The sequence below is a fragment of the Asterias amurensis genome, chromosome 14 (genome assembly GCF_032118995.1).
Source record: "Asterias amurensis chromosome 14, ASM3211899v1".
Lineage (NCBI taxonomy): Eukaryota > Metazoa > Echinodermata > Asteroidea > Forcipulatida > Asteriidae > Asterias > Asterias amurensis.
In genome coordinates, this window is record NC_092661.1 from 2,819,341 (window position 1) to 2,837,186 (window position 17,846).

Sequence of the window (17,846 nt, forward strand, 5' to 3'; positions counted from 1 at the left end):
AATTCTTTAAAGGCAAAACACATTTACTGAAACCATTTCAGCTCCTGAGTAATATGCAGCATCGGCAAACACACAGCACACACGTAGTAGATATTCAATCACAGAACAATAGTCTATTTTACTCCTTTAAGCGCGATATTTCATTTTTAAAGAAAAGCAAGCAAAAATGTCCGTCCATAATCTTGCAGGAATAGGCTGCTTGGTGTTTGTCTCTGTTTATTCTGTATTTTTCTGTATTGCACACGCACAGCACACCCATAGATTTTCTACCACAGAACAACAGACTAGTTTTCTCCTTTAAGCGCCATGTTTCAGTTTTGACAGAACGAAAACAAAACTCTCCGTTCATCATCTTGTTGGAAACTGCTGCCCGGTGATTGTCTCTGTGTAGTTCTGCATTGTACATGTACACACACATAGATACACCATAGTCGAGTTTACTCCTTTAAGCGTGATATTTCAGTTTTGAAGGAATGAAAGCAAAGCTTCTATCCAATGGATTCATCATCTTGCTGGAAACTGCTGCCTGGTGTTCGTCTCGGTGTATTTCTGTATTGTTCTAATGTCTCTGATCATCCAATGTGAAAGCAGTAAGGAGAACATCTGTAAGGAATTGGGAGAATATAGACAGATTTGATTCAGTCAACCCTCAATCAATCAATCAATCAATCAATCAGTCAATCAATCAATCAATCAATCAGAAAACATTTACATAGCGCCATAATCAACACTTGTTCAAAGGCACTAAAGACATGAAATCAATTACAATACACTTGTAGAAAAAAAAATAACATTTTGAGGATGAGGAGATTAATTTCTCCTTACCTGTGAAAATTTGGGCTCAATCAGTCATCGAAGTTGCGAGAAAATGATGAGAGAAAAAACACCCTCGGGCGAATTGTGTTCTTTCAGATAGGAATAAAAGACTTCTTGTGAGAAATTACCTCTTTTTCAAAAACTATGTATTTTCAGAGGGAGTCATTTTCTCACAATGTTTTCTACATCAACAGCTCTCCAATGCTTGTTACCAAGTCAGTTTTTAAGTTAATATTTGTTTTGAGTAAGTACCAAACGTGTACCTTCCCTTTAAAGCCTCTCTTTGAAATTTAGGCCACAATTATGATGTTCCTTTTCCGATGACAACACCATATCTACTTGTTGCTGGGTAGAGTTTGTTTTTCTGAGATTGTCTACATCTCCTACTACCGCGAAGTAGATGTTTTTTTCTTGCACACTTTTACTATATTTTAAACTGAAATTCTGACCTGTAAGAACAATGATGCAAACACCAATAGGCCAAGGAGGAGAATATTCTGCTGCATCCATAAGACGAAAGAGTCTATACATCCATGGATGAAGATGGTGGAGTAGATCACATAGCGCTAGAAAAGATATCAATATTAAGTTTTGTAAACATCTATAAAACGTCTCTAAGGTCAAATTCAATTTTAAGATCCACGCCTTTTGAAATAAAAACAGAGTCCTTGTGAACAATTTGAAAACAAATAAGTGTTTAAAAATAAATTATAACAGTAATAGAATAACAATATTATAATAGTAAACTTGCTGGTATTATAATAGTTAACGTGCAGGTTCAACCATAGTGTTTAAATTCTCTTTTGAGGGAGTGTTGGCTTTGAAAGGAGCTGGTCTGGTCTCGACGTTTCGAACAGTATACTCTGCTCGTCTTGAGGAGAAAGCGTATATTAACAGCATTGTGTGTAAACCTGACCTTACAATTGGTTTTAAAATGTCATTGTGTTTGATACCTTTCTAATCCAATTATATTTGTCAATCAAAAACTTTTGGAGACGTCACATTTCACAACGTAACGTAAAGAAAATACAAATAAATAAATGCGTTGACATCTGTCTTCCTGTTTGACAACATATAGTTCGAAACTCGGGGCAAAGGAAGTGCGGCCAAATAATATGACAATAATAAGATAACTTTTTTGCGTGTTGCACTTTCTAGGTTTTCCCAGTAGACGTTTAATAAAAAGTGCGGTATGTCACTATGTTTACAACTGCGGCTAATTGCCACGAAGAGGCTCGGTGGAACTTGTACTAAATAGGCATAGTTACTTATAATCATACGTTTAATTGTCGCAAAATGCGAGACTTGGACGCAGGAAAAAAGAAATTGGAGAAAGTTATTTTTCTCTGAATGTATGAAATCAACAGCTCTCCAATGCTCGTTATACCAAGTTAGTACGTTTTAAGGTAACATTTATTTTGAGTAATACCAATAGTGTCCGGTGCTGTACACGCCTTTCCTTGAAAAGATATTTACTCCAAAAATGTTGTGTTTAAAACAGAAAACTATAATACCGTTTGCGTTCTGATATCCAATCCGCACTGGTAGTTCATGTCCCAATCGATGCAGCATGAATACGGGACACCACACGCTTCACGGCCCGGGGATGAGCAGTCGAAGTAAGCGTTCATCTGCCAGTCGGCATAACTTGATGCGCCACAACATCGAAACTATATCAACACAATTGTTACATTTAACAGTTATAGGTATAGGCTACTTACTCCTGTATACATCATAGAGCTGCTAAGCACAACAATTTGCTTAGCATGAATTTTTTTCCTTGATAAAATCAGATTACCAATCAAATTTCCTTGTGATTTTCAGGATAAGCAAACAACAGCGCAATACCAGTAACAAGCAATATGCAGCAAATGGAAATTTGGTTGGTAATCCTGTTTTTATCAAGGAAGAAATTTCATGCTAAACAAAATGTTGTGCTTAGCAGCTCTATGAAATTGGGCCCAGTTGTATGCCTATTTAGGCTACTTATTCATGTATAAATTGAACCCATGATACTTCTAGACAGAAGATTTTTGACTGAATCTGAGTCTGAATTATAGTCGGCAAAACATCATAAACGGAAACATCACACCAACTTGGGTAACTTGGTTTGCAGGTCATAGAGGGTGGCTGTAGTGTCAGAAATATAATATCGAAGTCTTATATAGCGCACGTATCCACCAAACAAGAAAGTCAGACTAGCATCTTCCTTCAGACATTTAAATGCTAACTTTATTTGAGAAGCTCGCACCTTCTTTTTGAAATAGATATTATGGCGCCATAAAAAATACTGCGAATCATCATCATCATCATCATACAACTCGGCCCGTCCAGTGAACCCACATCGCTCATGGGTGCGTTCGATTAGCTTCCCTGTGTCTACCCCGCGGTGCTCACTCGGGTGAGCCCCTGACAAGAGCTAAACGAACGACTCGCCGCTCTCGTAGTGACACAGTGGGGCCAGCCCCCAAGTGGCCCACTCCACAAGCAGGGCACTAAGGGGCTGACGGGTGAGCCCCTGGAATGACGTCAAAGCTAGGCGAACGCACCGGGGGAAGACCGGGGTCGACCCAGGAAAGCTAAAAGAATGCACCCTATAATGTACTCTCTTTTCGCGCCCAAACTTTCGTCTTCAAATATCAGTCTGTAAGATGGTATCACCCTCAAGGAGCCTGCCAAGAGCAGAATGCACTGCCGTCCAAACTTAGGAAAAACAGTTTGGACGTACAGTCGTACACATACCTCTTCTTGAATAAAATCGATGATATCTTGCAAATCTGCGTCGTCACGGTAACGGACGATTGCTTTCTCAAAGAAACGAAGGGACGACTCAACGACTGTTTCCTGTAGTAACATGACCAGGATGCCTCCGACGAATTGCACTATGATTAAAACAGCTAAAATAGCACAATACTGTAAAGGAAAGCAGGGACATTACGTTTTCAATCGACATGAAATAGCCGTTGGCAAGAAGATGGAATAGAAAACACGGAAACAGAAAGAGATGAGCAAAACGGAAAAGATATTTTGTATTAATGCCGGGCACGTGACTCACCAGCAGGCAGTAAAAACAAAACTTTATTCAGGGATTATTTTACACAGACAAACTATTTGCACTTTATACGAAGGGTGTAGCTCTCAGCATAAAATTAAACATTAAAACACTCTACACACGTACAGGTATCTTCCGGCCTATGGACAATATACTGCTAGTCACTTTTGAGGGTCCCTCGTTTTCATTACCAAAAATTTCTCATAATAAAGTAAAATCAGACCTGTATGCTTCGTTTTTGAAAGGGCAAGGGCGCCAAGGCATTTTCCCTTTGGTATTTATGGCACCGTCCTGTGAGGAAATTGTATGGAGCATTTTAAGGACACCAAGGCATTGACCAGGGGGCATATGAGGCAATTGCTTTCGTTGCCTCCGTGAGGTATCGGGCATGTTAAACAAGTTAATACTCACACTATAAAGTAAACAGATGTTTTGTCTGAGAGAGCCGACACACCCAAACCCAGAGACGATAAAGATGACCACACCGATGATGATGATGTACGTTGTGGGGTCGATGTGTAGTGTAGACAGATCGTCAAAACCATCTTTAGAGAACTTGGCCCACAGACCAACAGCCGTTAGGGTTGATGCGATGACCTGTGTGTAGTTAATTGACAACAACGAAAATAGAATCTTATCAATTAAAATAAAGCCTTTCCCTTATAGAAAGACTCTTGCTGCTAGGTTGAAACGTCAGACCATTAACCATTTGTTGCGTTGTCATTTTGGTTGATAAGCAGTTTGCAACCGTTAGATAACTCTAAATACATTATTTTTTCAAATAAAATAAACTAAAATAAAATAAAATAAAATGTGTTTGTGAGAAGCATAGTTTCCAAGGCAGACCTAATGTATAGAACGAAGTCTGATAGCCATTTTAGGGGATTTAAACTTCATGATAACTTTCTCTGTGCTGTCATAATAATTCTCTGTTCACCAGCCATGGTCCAGGACCCCCCCCCCCCCCCCTCCCCGCCACTTCGGGCTACGCGACTGCTCATTAGCTTATATTAATCTGAGAGGAGAATTTAATCACACTGGGAAAATTTTCCACGTGCTCCATTCAGGAATGAGCACTGTAGGATTGATGCGGTTGGCGGTACAAACCTTGGAGATATAGAAATATTTATATTTCTAACTCCAGTCTAGAAAATAACTGTGAGGTTATGAAGATGTATTGCGAGTATTACAAATACCTCTTTTGGTTATCCGTGTGGACGCAAAGACCTTCGTATTTTGGGGATGGGCTCAACTCGTACACATCTTCCACACCAAATACAAACGTGGATGAAGGAAAAGATACTTACCCATACTAGAAAATTTAGGACGAACAACATGTATCGTCTGCAAACGACATATTCACCAGTCTCCATCGTTTATAACCACCGGTGCATCAAAGCAAACACACGGCCAGCTGAGTCCCTGTGAAAAGGGCTTAAATTATGAGCATCGTGTAACGGGCAACTTTGTCTGGTTTAAACCATAAAGAAAACCAACGTCTCAAATAAACATCAACTGTTGAGTGCTTTCGAAAGCATTGTGTGTGGTTAATGAAGAGGATTCAATGGAAATGCTTGCTACTGCAAAATGACAACCAATTCTTCCTACTGCGGTAGCATCATTTGCATTGCTCGCTCCGTTGAGTATAACAGCTATAATTGGATCAATATCGTAACAATAGGACAGGTGAATCATGAATAATTCAAAGGAGCGCGCTAGTAAGCTGGATTTTGAAATGAGTATAGCTGTTGCAAAACTGCTTACCAACCATTAACCAAAAGGACCTATGGTATCAATGCAAAAAATAGTTGATGGCCTTACGTTTTGACCCTAGTAGTTTCAACTCTCAATGTTTTGTTTAGCTTTCAATCATCTCTTAAAGGCAGTGGACACTATTAGTAATTACTCAAAATCATTATTAGCATAAAACCTTTCTTGGCGATGAGAGGGAGAGGTTGATGGTATAAAACATTGTGAGAAACGGCTCCCTCTGAAGTGCCATAGTTTTCGAGAAAGAAGTAATTTTCCACAAATAGGATTTCGAGACCTCATAAATTATTTAGAACTTGAGGTCTCGAAATCAACCATCTAAACGCACACAACTTCGTGTGACAAGGGTGTTTTTTTCTTTCATTATTATCTCGCAACTTTGATGACCGATTGAGCTCAAATTTTCACAGGTTAGTTATTTTATGCATATACATGTATTGAGATACACCAACTGTGAAGGCTAGTCTTTGACAATTACCAATAGTGTCCACTGTTTTTAAAGAGAAAGTACATGTTTGATAAATACTCAAAACAAATATTAACTTAAAAACTGACTTGGCAAAGAGCATTTGAGAGCTGTTGATAGTATAAAACATTGTGAGAAACGGCTTCCTCTGAAGTAGCATAGATTTTGAGAAAGAGGTAATTTCTCACTAAAATAACAAAAGACTTCTAGCCTGAAGTCTTTTATTCATATCTGAAAGCACACAACTTCGTGTGATAAGGGTGTTTTTTTTGTCATCATTTTCTCGCAACTCCGATGACCAATTGAGCTCAAATTTTCACAGGCTTGTTATTTTATGCTTATGTTGGGATACACCGAGTGAGAAGACTGGTCTTTGACAATTACCAAACGTGTACTGTGGACTTTTCTTCCAGACTACTTCTTTTAGGCTCATGGGTTGTGCTGTATTGTTACCATTTAAAGGCAGTGGACACTATTGGTGATTACTCAAAATAATTATTAGCATAAAACCTTACTTGGTAAAGAGTAATGGGGAGAGGTTGGTAGTATAAAACATTGTGAGAAACGGCTCGATCTGAAGTGACGTAGTTTGGGAGAAAGAAGTAATTTTCCACGAATTTGAGTCGAGACCTCAAGTTTAGAACTTGAGGTCTCGAAATCAAGCATCTAAAAGCACACAACTTCGTGTGACCAGGGTGTTTTTTCTTTCATAGTTATCTCGCAACTCCGACGACCGATCGCGCTCAAATTTTCACAGGTTTGTTATTTTATGCATATGTTAAGATACACCAAGTGCGAAGACTAGTCTTTGACAATTACCAAAAGTGTCCACTGGCTTTAATAATGGTTACGTTGACTATGATCTTGAAGGATGAGGTAAACGGAGATCTTTCTTTTTGAAAACAGATGCCAAGTTAATTTCGAAACAAAATAAGATGACAATCAAATTCCATTCTTTAAATAACACTTTTATTAGTGTAATATATTTTTTATTCATTTAAAATCTGATCAGTTTGCCGTACAAAATAAGCAAACAAATTCTATTGTTATAAAGAAAAAGTAGATTTGTTTACATCAGAATTTTGTTTAAGCCACTTTGAAGTCACCTAAACAAGAAACAAAACCAATCAATAAACAGTCTGCTAAAAACAGTAATTTTGTCTTTAAAACACAAACCTGGAATGATTTATAGAGTTAGAGTCTATTTCTTAATGTTTAAAATGCCTGTCTTTCATACAATTATTTTCGATGGCAATATAGTACTACATGATCTGTCCAGTAATTCTTAAACTTTTTCACAAGATTTTCATATTATTGAAACCTTTGGATACTTTGAATTCTTGCATTAAGTTCAATCACATAAGTTTCACTGGCCAATCTCTCAGGAATGGTTTTTTGAATTTAATTTGAGGCATTGCCGGGCCCATTTTCATGGTACACAGGTAAACATTCTATGCTGTGGGGTGTCGTGGCCGACTGGATAAGAGCTCAACCTCTGATGCTTCTGTTCAACAGAGTGTGGGTTTGAATCCCGGTCGTGACCTTTGTGTCCCTGAGCAAGACACTTAACTATAACTGCTTCTCTTCACCCAGGGGTACATGGGTACCTGTGAGGGCAGAGATGGTTCTTGTGATTGGTTTAGCCGAGTAGTGCATATAATTGTCCCACAGGCTGTATACTCCCCAGGGAGCTGAGATGGTTTAAGGAATGATTTAAGGCCCAGTGACCAGGGGTAATAATGTTGTAAGCGCTTTGAGAAACCCTCAGGTTTGAAAAGCGCTAAATACAAATTATTATTATGCTGAAGAATGGTTTTGTTTGATTTTTATCAGATTGGCTTACAGCTCAAACCATTTAAAGGAACATGTTGCCTTGGATCGGACGAGTTGGTCTATAAAAAACGTTTGAAACCGTTTGTTATGAAATGCATGGTTTGAAGGATGTTTTAAAAGTAGAATATTATGATCCACACAAGTATCACTCAAAATTGCGCTGTTTTAATTTTACGTCGCGAACTAACACGGTCGGCCATTTATGGGAGTAAAAAATTTGACTCTCATAAATGGCCAACCGTGTTAGTCGACGAGGTAAAAAGAAAACCACGCAATTTCAAGGCATATTTGTGTAGATCATTGTATTCTACTTTTACAACATCTTTCTAACCATATCAATTTTATAACAAACGGTTACAGAACGCTTTTCAAAGACCAACTCGACCGATCCAAGGCAATGTGTTCCTTTAAGAAACAGGAGTTGTTGATAAAGGAGTAAAATCCAGGTATGATTTTCATTTTATTGAGTACAGGAGCTGACCTACATGTCCACACGTTGTAGGCTCTAATAACGGACTTTTCAGACCTCATTGATAAAAGTTTCAAGATTTTTCTCAAGGGCAAAAGTAAGACAGAAAATTGACTTAAAGGCAGTGGACACTATTGGTAATTACTCAAAATAATTTTTAGCATAAAACCATACTCTGTTATAAGTAATGGGGAGAGGTTGATGATAGTATAAAACGTTGTGAGAAACGGCTCCCTCTGAAGTGATGTAGTTTTCGAGAAAGAAGTAATTTTTCCACGAATTTGATTTTGAGACCTCAGAGTTAGACTGTGAGGTCTCAAAATGGTTTTTTTTCTTTCATTATTATCTCACAACTTTGACGACCAATTGAGCTCAAATTTTCACAGGCTTGTTATTTTATGCATATGTTGAGATACACTAAGTGAGAAGACTAGTCTTTGACAATTACCAATAGTTTCCAGTGTCTTTAAAGGCAGTGGACACTATTGGCAATTGTTAAAGACGAGCCTTCACAGTTGGTGTATCACAACATATGCATAAAATAACTAACCTGTGAAAATTTGAGCTCAATCGGTATCCAAAGTTGCGACATAATAGTAAAAGAAAGAAACACAAAGTTGTGTGCATTTAGATGGTTGATTTCGAGATCTCAAGTTCTAAATTTGAGGTCTCAAAATCAAATTCGTGGAAAATTACTTCTTTCTTGAAAACTAAGTCACTTCAGAGGGAGCCGTTTCTCACAATGTTCTATACCATCAACCTCTCGCCATTACTCGTCCCCAAGAAAGGTTTTATGCTAATAATTATTTTGAGTAACTACCAATAGTGTCCACTGCCTTTAAGTAGAAAGATTACAACGCCTGAAAATCCAAAACCTGCAAAATCAATATTTTTGGTAATTTTTGTTTTCAGGAGGACGTTGTTAACTTGGCATTAGGTGTGGCTTTTTCACTTTCCTTAGGTAGTAGACTACATATATACTGGTCTCTCCTCTGTTGTAGGCGTGTTAAAAAATTAGTTACTCTAGCCTCCCTTTCTTGTGTGTAGTGTCGTACACACTTCTGGACGTTTGTGGGACTTTCTTGGTCGTGGTGAAGACTGTCGTCCGCTTCTTGAAGGGCACATTTCAAGTCGGACCGTGCCTGCCTCTCTTCTTGCTCTTGCCTGTGTGCTTCTCTGACCGCCTGGTGGTGAAATCAAATTGAAAGACTAATGAAAGACTTTTTGGATCATGGTGGGGGTGCTATAATTTCTTGTTATATTGCCTTCTAAAAAATTCCCCGCTAATCTGTGAAGTTTGCTTGACGTAAGCCCTGAATTGCTTCTGTAAGCACTACTTTTTTGCTTACAGTAAGCAGAGCTAAGAGCTTGAGCTCAAGCTATGCTTGCACATATTGGCGTGCCGTGGCTAAGCAGTCTAGTTCAATGGACCCAAGCTCTGGTGATGTTAGCAGTAGAGTGTGGGTTTGAATCCCGGTCATGACACTTGCGCCCTTTGGCAAGGCACAACCATAATTGCTTCATAAAATGTTGGGAAGGTGGTGCATTCTGCTCTACCAGCCAGGCTCTTAGTGGATGATGCCCGTGCCTTTATCCTTGCGGACTGTGAAGGGGTAACCCTGTTTCAGCCCTAGGAGTAGGTGGCTCCTATTTGACGATACCCATGCCTACATCCTTATGGACTGTGAAGGGGGTAACCCTGTTTCAGCCCTAGGAGTAGGTGGCTCCTAGTGGATGATACCCATGCCTACATCCTTAGGGACTGTGAAGGGGGTAACCCTGTTTCAGCCCTAGGAGTAGGTGGCTCCTAGTGGATGATACCCATGCTTACATCCTTATGGACTGTGAAGGGGGTAACCCTGTTTCAGCCCTAGGAGTAGGTGGCTCCTATTGGATGATACCCATGCTTACATCCTTATGGACTGTGAAGGGGGTAACCCTGTTTAAGCCCCAGGAGTAGGTGGCTCCTAGTGGATGATACCCATGCCTACATCCTTATGGACTGTGAAGGGGGTAACCCTGTTTCAGCCCTAGGAGTAGGTGGCTCCTAGTGGATGATACCCATGCCTACATCCTTGCGGACTGTGAAAGAGGTAACCCTGTTTCAGCCCCAGGAGTAGGTGGCTCCTAGTGGATGATACCCATGCCTACATCCTTGCGGACTGTGAAGGAGGTAACCCTGTTTAAGCCCTATGAGTAGGTGGCTCCTAGTGGACGATACCCATGCCTACATCCTTGCTGACTGTGAAGGGGGTAATCCTGTTTCAGTCCTAGGAGTAGGTGGCTCCTAGTGGATGGTACCCAAGCCTACATCCTTTTGGACTGTGAAGGGGGTAACCCTGTTTCAGCCCCAGGAGAAGGAGGGAAGACTAGCACCTGCTGGATATTTCATGGGACCCATTTTATACATACATGAAATAACAAACCTGTGAAAGAGTCACAAGAAAACAGTAAAAGAACTCATCTCTACGAGGGTATAGTGATGGAGAGGTATCAATATGGTGTGATGCTCTTGGCCTAGCGAGGCTACAGTAACAAGAACTTTCTTTATATATCATAATTGTTTAGGGTTTTTTACCATAACGGCATCGTAGTTCTGTTGATAGTGAAGAATTGCCGAGAAGAGATGCCATATTGTAAACTCTGGCCACAGCACCTCGACGAAGGACAACACAGAGTAATTGCTCTGGAAAAAAACAACAATTGCATATATTATCTTGATGTTTAACATTTCACCAATAAATAATTTGCACGTACTGTCCTCTATCCATAGTTCTAGATAGAACAAAGATAATGCTGTGTGTGTAGTATCCGCTTTAAGGCAATCTGTGCGCTAACCATTTTAACTGTCTGGCAAATCTCTGGTTTCATATTGGTTCCTTAGGTTAGACAAAGAGGGCAGGCACAGCAGATGCCAACAACAATGGCCAAGTTTGCACAAGAACTATCATTACCATAACTCGACTATGTTCGCCCTAACTCTGTCTAGTCGACAATAGTTGGACTATGCTAGTCGACTTTTTTGAAAACCAGCCTACTGGGCATTGTTGCATGGCTGGTTAACAGCTGTTTGTTTAACAGTGCAAAGAGGACCAGTTATCAGAATTTGGTAATATATGCCGAGTCGCCAGACATTACCATGGCATGACTGGAGTTGTTCGGACTTCACTTTCTGTGTGCATGTACATGTCTGTCTTTAGTCAAATTTGTTTGATTCAACACAAAACTATTTTGAAAGCGTGATCTTTCAGTACACAGACTCAAACAGGCGGGCGGGGCCTAAGCCAGAGCCCAAGGGCCCTATGCCCCCATCTTACCTGCCATAGTAAGAAATCACTGAGTCTAACTTCGCCTGACGTCCTTACTAACAGGTCAGGGTCTGGAGACTGACTTGTGTACAGACACTTCTCAAGAAGTCCCTCGGAAATGTCACTAAAAATAAAAAATAAAAAGCCAGTGAACATAAACAATGCCATCAGGGCCCAGTTTCAGAAAGCTTTGCAAATTACCTTACTAATAAAACGAGTATGCATGATCATTGATTTAATTTTATAACTGGATTGTTAACACTTTTTGTTTGTTTGTATTTAGCTGTCTCACATCTTGGAAGTTGGCTTATTTCAGAAAGTGACTTGTGTCTTGACTTGATTTGTAAAAAACTTGACTTGTGACTTGACTTGAGAAAAAAATCACGTGGTTATAACAATAGGAGACTTTCTGGGAAGATAGGTGGCAGCAGACTTACCGGGTAAAGCCTTTGTTCTCAGAATCATGAGCATGCTCAGAACTACGTAAACAATTGACATGTACCCATTAAGTCTGCTGCCACCTAGCGTTGGAAAGTCTCCAATTGAAGTTGCTCCCTGAAGCGATTACATGGACTAGTTTTACCCACCTTGGTCTAAGACATCCATCTTCAACTCCTTGAGCCATCTCTTTCATGGCATTTGTGATCTCATTTCTGGACGTGTACGCTAAACATACGTTTAATATAGCGCTGCGAAAAGAATCAAACAGGTGATTAACCCTCCTACTATCTGATCATTTAAAATTATCCACACTGGTTTTGATGGATAAAATGAAACTATGCAGGTCTGCAATATGATCACCATGCAGTGAATGCATACTACACAGTACACAGTCAACCCTCCAACTGTCTGACCCTATCATTACCGTAGACCTTTATCACGCTGTCACCATCTTGGTCATGTTCCCTGTTTCCAATAACAGTAACAATAACAACATGAACAATGGCAAAATACCCTTATGCTAACACGATCTTGAGCGCATATTGTGACTGCATCCATCATTTGCTCCAGTGTGTCTTTGGTCAGTAAGAGACTGAAAACCCAAACCAAATAGTGCCCCCTGGTGGGATTCGAACCAGGGTCCCAGAGGTGGAAGGTGAGGCAAGACACCACTACACTAACCTGATGCATGTTACTTACTTTGTATTATTTCTTGACATGTACATCGCTTCAGCTACAACTTCTTGTACGTCTCGAGGTAGTAGATGAAGCTCACCGAGTACTCGTACACAGACGCCATGCTTCATTATTTGTTCCCTAGAGTGAATAAAACAACAACAAAGGAAATGATTCAAACAGTTGGTTTTATTTTCAGCAATGGCTGGATAGAGCCTGGTTTATACTTCCTCTTGAACCTTTACTTCTTGAATCTTGAATTGCTTGAGGCCGAGTCACACTACAGCGATAACGAAAACGATAACAATCACGAAGCAAAGAGAATGCATTCTATTGGTTGAATTACATCACGCAGAATACGCACTCGCTCGTTCAACAAATAGAATGCATTCTCTTTGCGTCGTGATCGTTATCGTTTTTGTTATCGCTGCAGGGTGACTCAGCCTTAACTCTCCTAAAAGCATTGCTGCTGTCCTGGAGAGGGTGAGTTGCAAAATCCATTTGTGCTCTGTGCCTATGCTGACAATATTGTGCTTATCAGATGGTGGTATTGTCAGTTTGTCCAGAGAGAGATTAGAAGCTCCATCCCTCTTATAGCTGGCGGTGCTTTTCTTTGGAACCCTTGCAGATTTGTTGCAGCCACTGGTAGCCTGTTCCTACTGCGAGTGCGAAGCAAATTTTGATGTCACGAAGCTGTTTTCGCAGGGAATGTTTCGCAGGAGTTGAGCACAAGTCAACTGATGTGAATTATTTGTTGCGTATTTGTGACGTCAAAATATCGCATTCAAATTCGCAAGAAGTATGAGCCAGTTAGATACTGGATGAGAGTCAATGTTGACCGGGCCCAATTTCATAGAGCTGCTTAAGCACAAAAAGTAGCTAAGCACAACAAAACTATGCTTACTAGAAAAAGGAAAGTAGATACACATGCGGTGTTATCGCAAACCAAATATATACAGAAAAAGGTTACCAGACAAACTACCATGTCACTGGGTAGGCAGGTTAACACCAAAGCAGTATTCTGGTGTTAGGCCATTTTTTCCACCTGTTCAAGTTTACACAAATTTTGTTAAATATCTAGAACCAAAACTACATACTACACTAAAAGGTTGCAATACTTAAGCTACATCTGAGCTTTGAACTTTCTCTTACTTCTCTTGGAGTAACTTCACAAATTTCTGCCTGGCCAGCTCCATCAAGCCATCAACCTCTTCTTTAGAGCGTTTGAAGTTCTCTGTACTGAAGGCATACACAGTGACTTCCTTGATGTCAAAATCCAAACACCACTGCAATGTCTATAGGAAGGAAAACGGATACTACATGAACATTGCACAAACTTTTCACCTGAATAAAAACAACCTACACCACAATTTTGTATGTATGTAAAAGTGATGTAATTCCACTGTAACCCACGCCCACTTTGTACAAGCTGGCTCTATAAACACCAAAATCTCTGTTATGAGTTGTATTGTACCATTTTTGTTTGACAATTTATGCATACAAATTTGGACTTTTTCACAACCATTCTGCAAAGACTAAGTTTCTGTCGTAAGAAATGGTTATTTGAATGATGAAGTGCTGGGCCTGCTATGAACTAGCCATCTACGTGAAGTGAGGATATTCTTTTCATTCGTGGTTTACTTGTACACAGTGCAAATGTAACAGTACACATCACGAACGTTATCGTCGACGAGTTTAGCCAATGGGAGACTCTCATGCTACATGTTGGTGGCAGCAAACTAACAGTACCAGGTAAGTTTCCATTTGTTTGCTGCCACCTAGTGTCCCAAAATGGTTTTCCATTGTGAAATCAACCCTCCAACCACAGTGAAGCAGTGACACAGTTCTCATGTTATTTTACTGACCTCTGACAACTTATGAAATCCCATAAGATGTCCCTCTGCTTTCTCAACTGATTTTTTCTTAGCGAATCGTCTGTTGCCGTCCATGATGAACGCCACGTGTTTGGGGACAGGTCCCGTCTTCAGCACGCGTGTACAGAAACTTTGCAGCCATGTTTTCTGTACCTTGTATTTCTCCTCAGGAAACCACTCTGACTCCACCGTTGTTGTCATGGTTTCTCTCTCTAAAAAACAAGCCACAACATACAAAGTTAACAATTGTGAAATTATAGGTTATATTCTTTTAAAGGCAGTGGACACTATTGGTAATTACTCAAAATAATTATTAAATAAATTCTTGATTACGAATAATTCTTGGTTACGAGTAATGGGGAGAGGATAATAGTATAAAACATTGTGGGAAACAGCTCCCTCTGAAGTGACGTAGTTTTTGAGAAAGAAGAAATTTTCCACAAACTTGATTTCAAGACCTCAGATTTAGAATTTAAGGTCTCGAAATCCTGCATCTGAAAGCACACAACTTCGTGTGACCATGGTGCGACAAGGGAGTTTTTTTCTTTCATTAATATCTCGCAACTTCGACGACCGATTGAGCTCAAGTTTTCACAGGTTTATTATTTTAATATGCATATGATTATGTTCAGATACACCAACTGTGAAGACTAGTCTTTGACAATTACCAATAGTGTCCAGTGTCCTTATTGTAACTGCATGCTGGGCTCAACTTACTCTCTGGTGTTTCTGATCAGCAGGGTGTGGGTTCGAGTCCTGTTCTTGACACATTTCAGTAGTGTCAGTAAGTAGACACTTTTAAAACCATCCCAGATCCTCCAATTATTGAGATAGTTCCATGTCAATCCAATCCTACCTAATCACACCTGACTATAATGATCTTATTGATTCAATGATTGAGTTAATAAAATAAAAATCAATTAAAAAATGTTTTTTAGGAAGTTTTGTTTTTTACAACTTGTTCATTCATGGTTTATTTACACAAAAAACTGTACTAAAGTAAGTGTGCGTTCAAACTCCACTCCAAACTATAGCATAGCACATTTGTTTTAACTTGTTTTGTGTTCAGAAGAAAGAATAATAATAAAAGTCATTCAGAATTTAAAACACTTTATCCGTAAACCCAATACAAAACCATCTCATGACTGACCGTGATGCCGTACAGGAGGTGGCGGGGCCAACGCGCTCAAATCACGGCAGACAAATCGACCGTTGCACGGTCATGGGGCGGTGATGCTGGGTGGGCGGAGGGTTGCGGCCAGGGTTCTTGACCGTTGTTCAATTTTAAAAGTAATTTACTACCGAAGCATGAGTGTAAGAATAGAGTATTTGATGGTTAGATCTTGAAAAAGTAAGCTTACCGTACGATTCCAAGTCTCCGATCATCACCGATCATACAGCAACTTTTAAAACAAGACACATGATGAAACGTCCGTTCGGTGTTGGATCAGGGATCCGTCCGTACGGTGCGTATGTACATCCGCAAGGAAGACAGATACATCCCATGTACACATTTACAAGTGTATTGTCGTATGCATTCGTATGCAAGTGCCCATGTACATGTACATTGTACACGTACACATGTACATGTACATGTGTACGTGTACACATGTACATACTCGATGATGCAAGTGCTCACGTTCTATCTACGACTGTTTTATGATTGATTATACTCGCACATGAAACTGTTAAAAGAAATGGTTGATGGTGTCAAAGGTCGTCCATTTCGCGAAATATTATGATGCGGATGGATACGCACATGAGATAATGCTGCCCAAGGCCGGAATGTTATTATGATAAAAATGTAACACTGACAGAAATTTGCACATAAATGTGATAATTTGTACTAAGAATTAAATCCAGGTGGTAGCACGTTATTGTTTTTCCCCATTTTTACAATTTATTTGTTCTTTATCAAGCTGCACTATTTCACGCGGACGAACCGCATCACACATAGTCCATGACCAACGTAGCGGATCGGACAGAATGTTCATGTCGCATTTTTACTTGAAATTAAACGTGGAAATTAGGACATTCTTGCGAGCCAAATTGAGAGGAAATACGCTTTTTCTGAACTAGCCAAACATTTGTAGTCATGTCTAAAGGAGGAGGTGGCTCAAGCAAGCCATCTCCACAGGAATCAGGCAAGTTTCTCTCCACTGTTTCGGCAGTATTTTACCGCGTTTCACAGCACTGCTGTTTTGTTTTCCTCGTTCGTCGCACTCTAAAATTTTTATCAAAAATTTCGTTCACTTTCTTTGCAGAATTATACTTTTTGATCATCAAATTTCTTGCCGGTGGTCCATGCAGGGCAACAGCAGAGGTAATTATAGTTCATGTTGTTTTGTTTTTGTGGTCTAAATTAGTTCTGGTCATTAATAATTTTGCGTGTTTTTTGTGCAGGTTCTGAAGCGAGAGATTGAACAAAATGAGGTAAGTGCAGTGCTTTGCTTGATGACATCCTTGAAAATGTGCGCTTTTCGCACGACTTTGTTGCCGTTTTTCATCGAATTTTCCCAAAACTAACTTCAAATTTTAATTTTGAATATGAAAATCGTTAGATTACAATGTGTTTTAATTGTTTCTAACAAAAATTTCTTTGTTTGAAATGAAAATTTCTTATTTTCAGCTATTTCCAAGTAGATTGGATTGGCTCGGAAATGAACATCGAAAGAGCTATGAAAACTTGGTGAGTAACACTTTGAAACTTTTAAAACTTTCGCCAGATAAACAAAAAAACAAAAAAAGTAAAAAAAATAAAAACATCAAACTTCTCAATTCTAAATGGTGCCCTTTCTTGTACAATTTACATCATCTAATTTTTCCAAAAAAATTACATTTATTTTAACCATAAATTAGCAAAAAACATAAAATATGTTCACATTTTCAATGCTCAGCTGCCTTGGCTTACAGTCCTACTAATTTGCATAATGGCAAATGGATTGTCATCCGGTGACGTCATGCACCCAGCCTGGCGCACTGACCAATGAAAACACAGCACGCTTGTGATAGCTGTACGGGTGATGGGGTCAAGTCTATTTATAGAGATACAAATGATTGGTTTGTTTTGACCTCAAGCTTCATGAATATGTAGTAGTAGATGACAAGCTATGCTTTGTGCACAATGCATTTTGTACACATG

At 39.5% G+C, this 17,846-nt stretch overlaps 3 protein-coding genes across 3 annotated transcripts in view; 1 reads left to right on the plus strand and 2 right to left on the minus strand.

Moving 5' to 3' along the window:
- Positions 1-85: 85 nt before the first annotated feature.
- On the minus strand, positions 86-5,699 carry LOC139947486 (tetraspanin-33-like). Its single transcript, XM_071945412.1, has 6 exons — positions 5,176-5,699; positions 4,280-4,465; positions 3,559-3,729; positions 2,331-2,486; positions 1,266-1,382; positions 86-603 (listed from the first exon to the last, which is right to left on the minus strand). Exons 1-6 carry the CDS (start codon positions 5,239-5,241, stop codon positions 505-507), a joined length of 795 nt encoding a protein of 264 aa, XP_071801513.1. The 5' UTR covers positions 5,242-5,699; the 3' UTR covers positions 86-504.
- Positions 5,700-8,838: 3,139 nt separating this feature from the next.
- Positions 8,839-16,202, minus strand: LOC139947090 (dehydrodolichyl diphosphate synthase complex subunit DHDDS-like). Its single transcript, XM_071944928.1, has 8 exons — positions 16,066-16,202; positions 14,696-14,916; positions 13,983-14,125; positions 12,855-12,971; positions 12,302-12,403; positions 11,724-11,838; positions 10,985-11,092; positions 8,839-9,590 (listed from the first exon to the last, which is right to left on the minus strand). Exons 1-8 carry the CDS (start codon positions 16,088-16,090, stop codon positions 9,315-9,317), a joined length of 1,107 nt encoding a protein of 368 aa, XP_071801029.1. The 5' UTR covers positions 16,091-16,202; the 3' UTR covers positions 8,839-9,314.
- Positions 16,203-16,672: 470 nt separating this feature from the next.
- The window catches only part of LOC139946854 (bromodomain and WD repeat-containing protein 3-like), a 34,905-nt gene continuing 33,731 nt past the window's right edge, over positions 16,673-17,846 (plus strand). Inside the window, exons 1-4 of the mRNA XM_071944593.1 lie at positions 16,673-16,848; positions 16,969-17,027; positions 17,108-17,137; positions 17,334-17,393. Of these exons, the coding sequence (XP_071800694.1) occupies positions 16,800-16,848; positions 16,969-17,027; positions 17,108-17,137; positions 17,334-17,393 (198 nt within the window). The 5' untranslated portion in view covers positions 16,673-16,799. The remainder of the gene's footprint in view (positions 16,849-16,968; positions 17,028-17,107; positions 17,138-17,333; positions 17,394-17,846) is intronic.

Bases quoted from the DNA above. Each gene is read 5' to 3' on its own strand.
- LOC139947090 (XM_071944928.1), bottom strand. From the start codon at position 16,090: ATGATCGGAGACTTGGAATCGTACG. The intron at 12,972-13,982 runs GTAAGAGAAAGT...TATTCACTCTAG, and splicing joins GTGAAGTTACTCCAAGAGAA to GGAACAAATAATGAAGCATG. The intron at 11,093-11,723 runs GTAAGATGGGGG...GTTTTTTTCCAG, and splicing joins GTGATTTCTTACTATGGCAG to AGCAATTACTCTGTGTTGTC.
- LOC139947486 (XM_071945412.1), bottom strand. From the start codon at position 5,241: ATGGAGACTGGTGAATATGTCGTTTGCAGACGATACATGTTGTTCGTC. The intron at 2,487-3,558 runs GTATGTGTACGA...GTGTTGATATAG, and splicing joins TCGATTTTATTCAAGAAGAG to TTTCGATGTTGTGGCGCATC. The intron at 604-1,265 runs GTCAGAATTTCA...AATTCCTTACAG, and splicing joins TTGCATCATTGTTCTTACAG to ATGTTCTCCTTACTGCTTTC.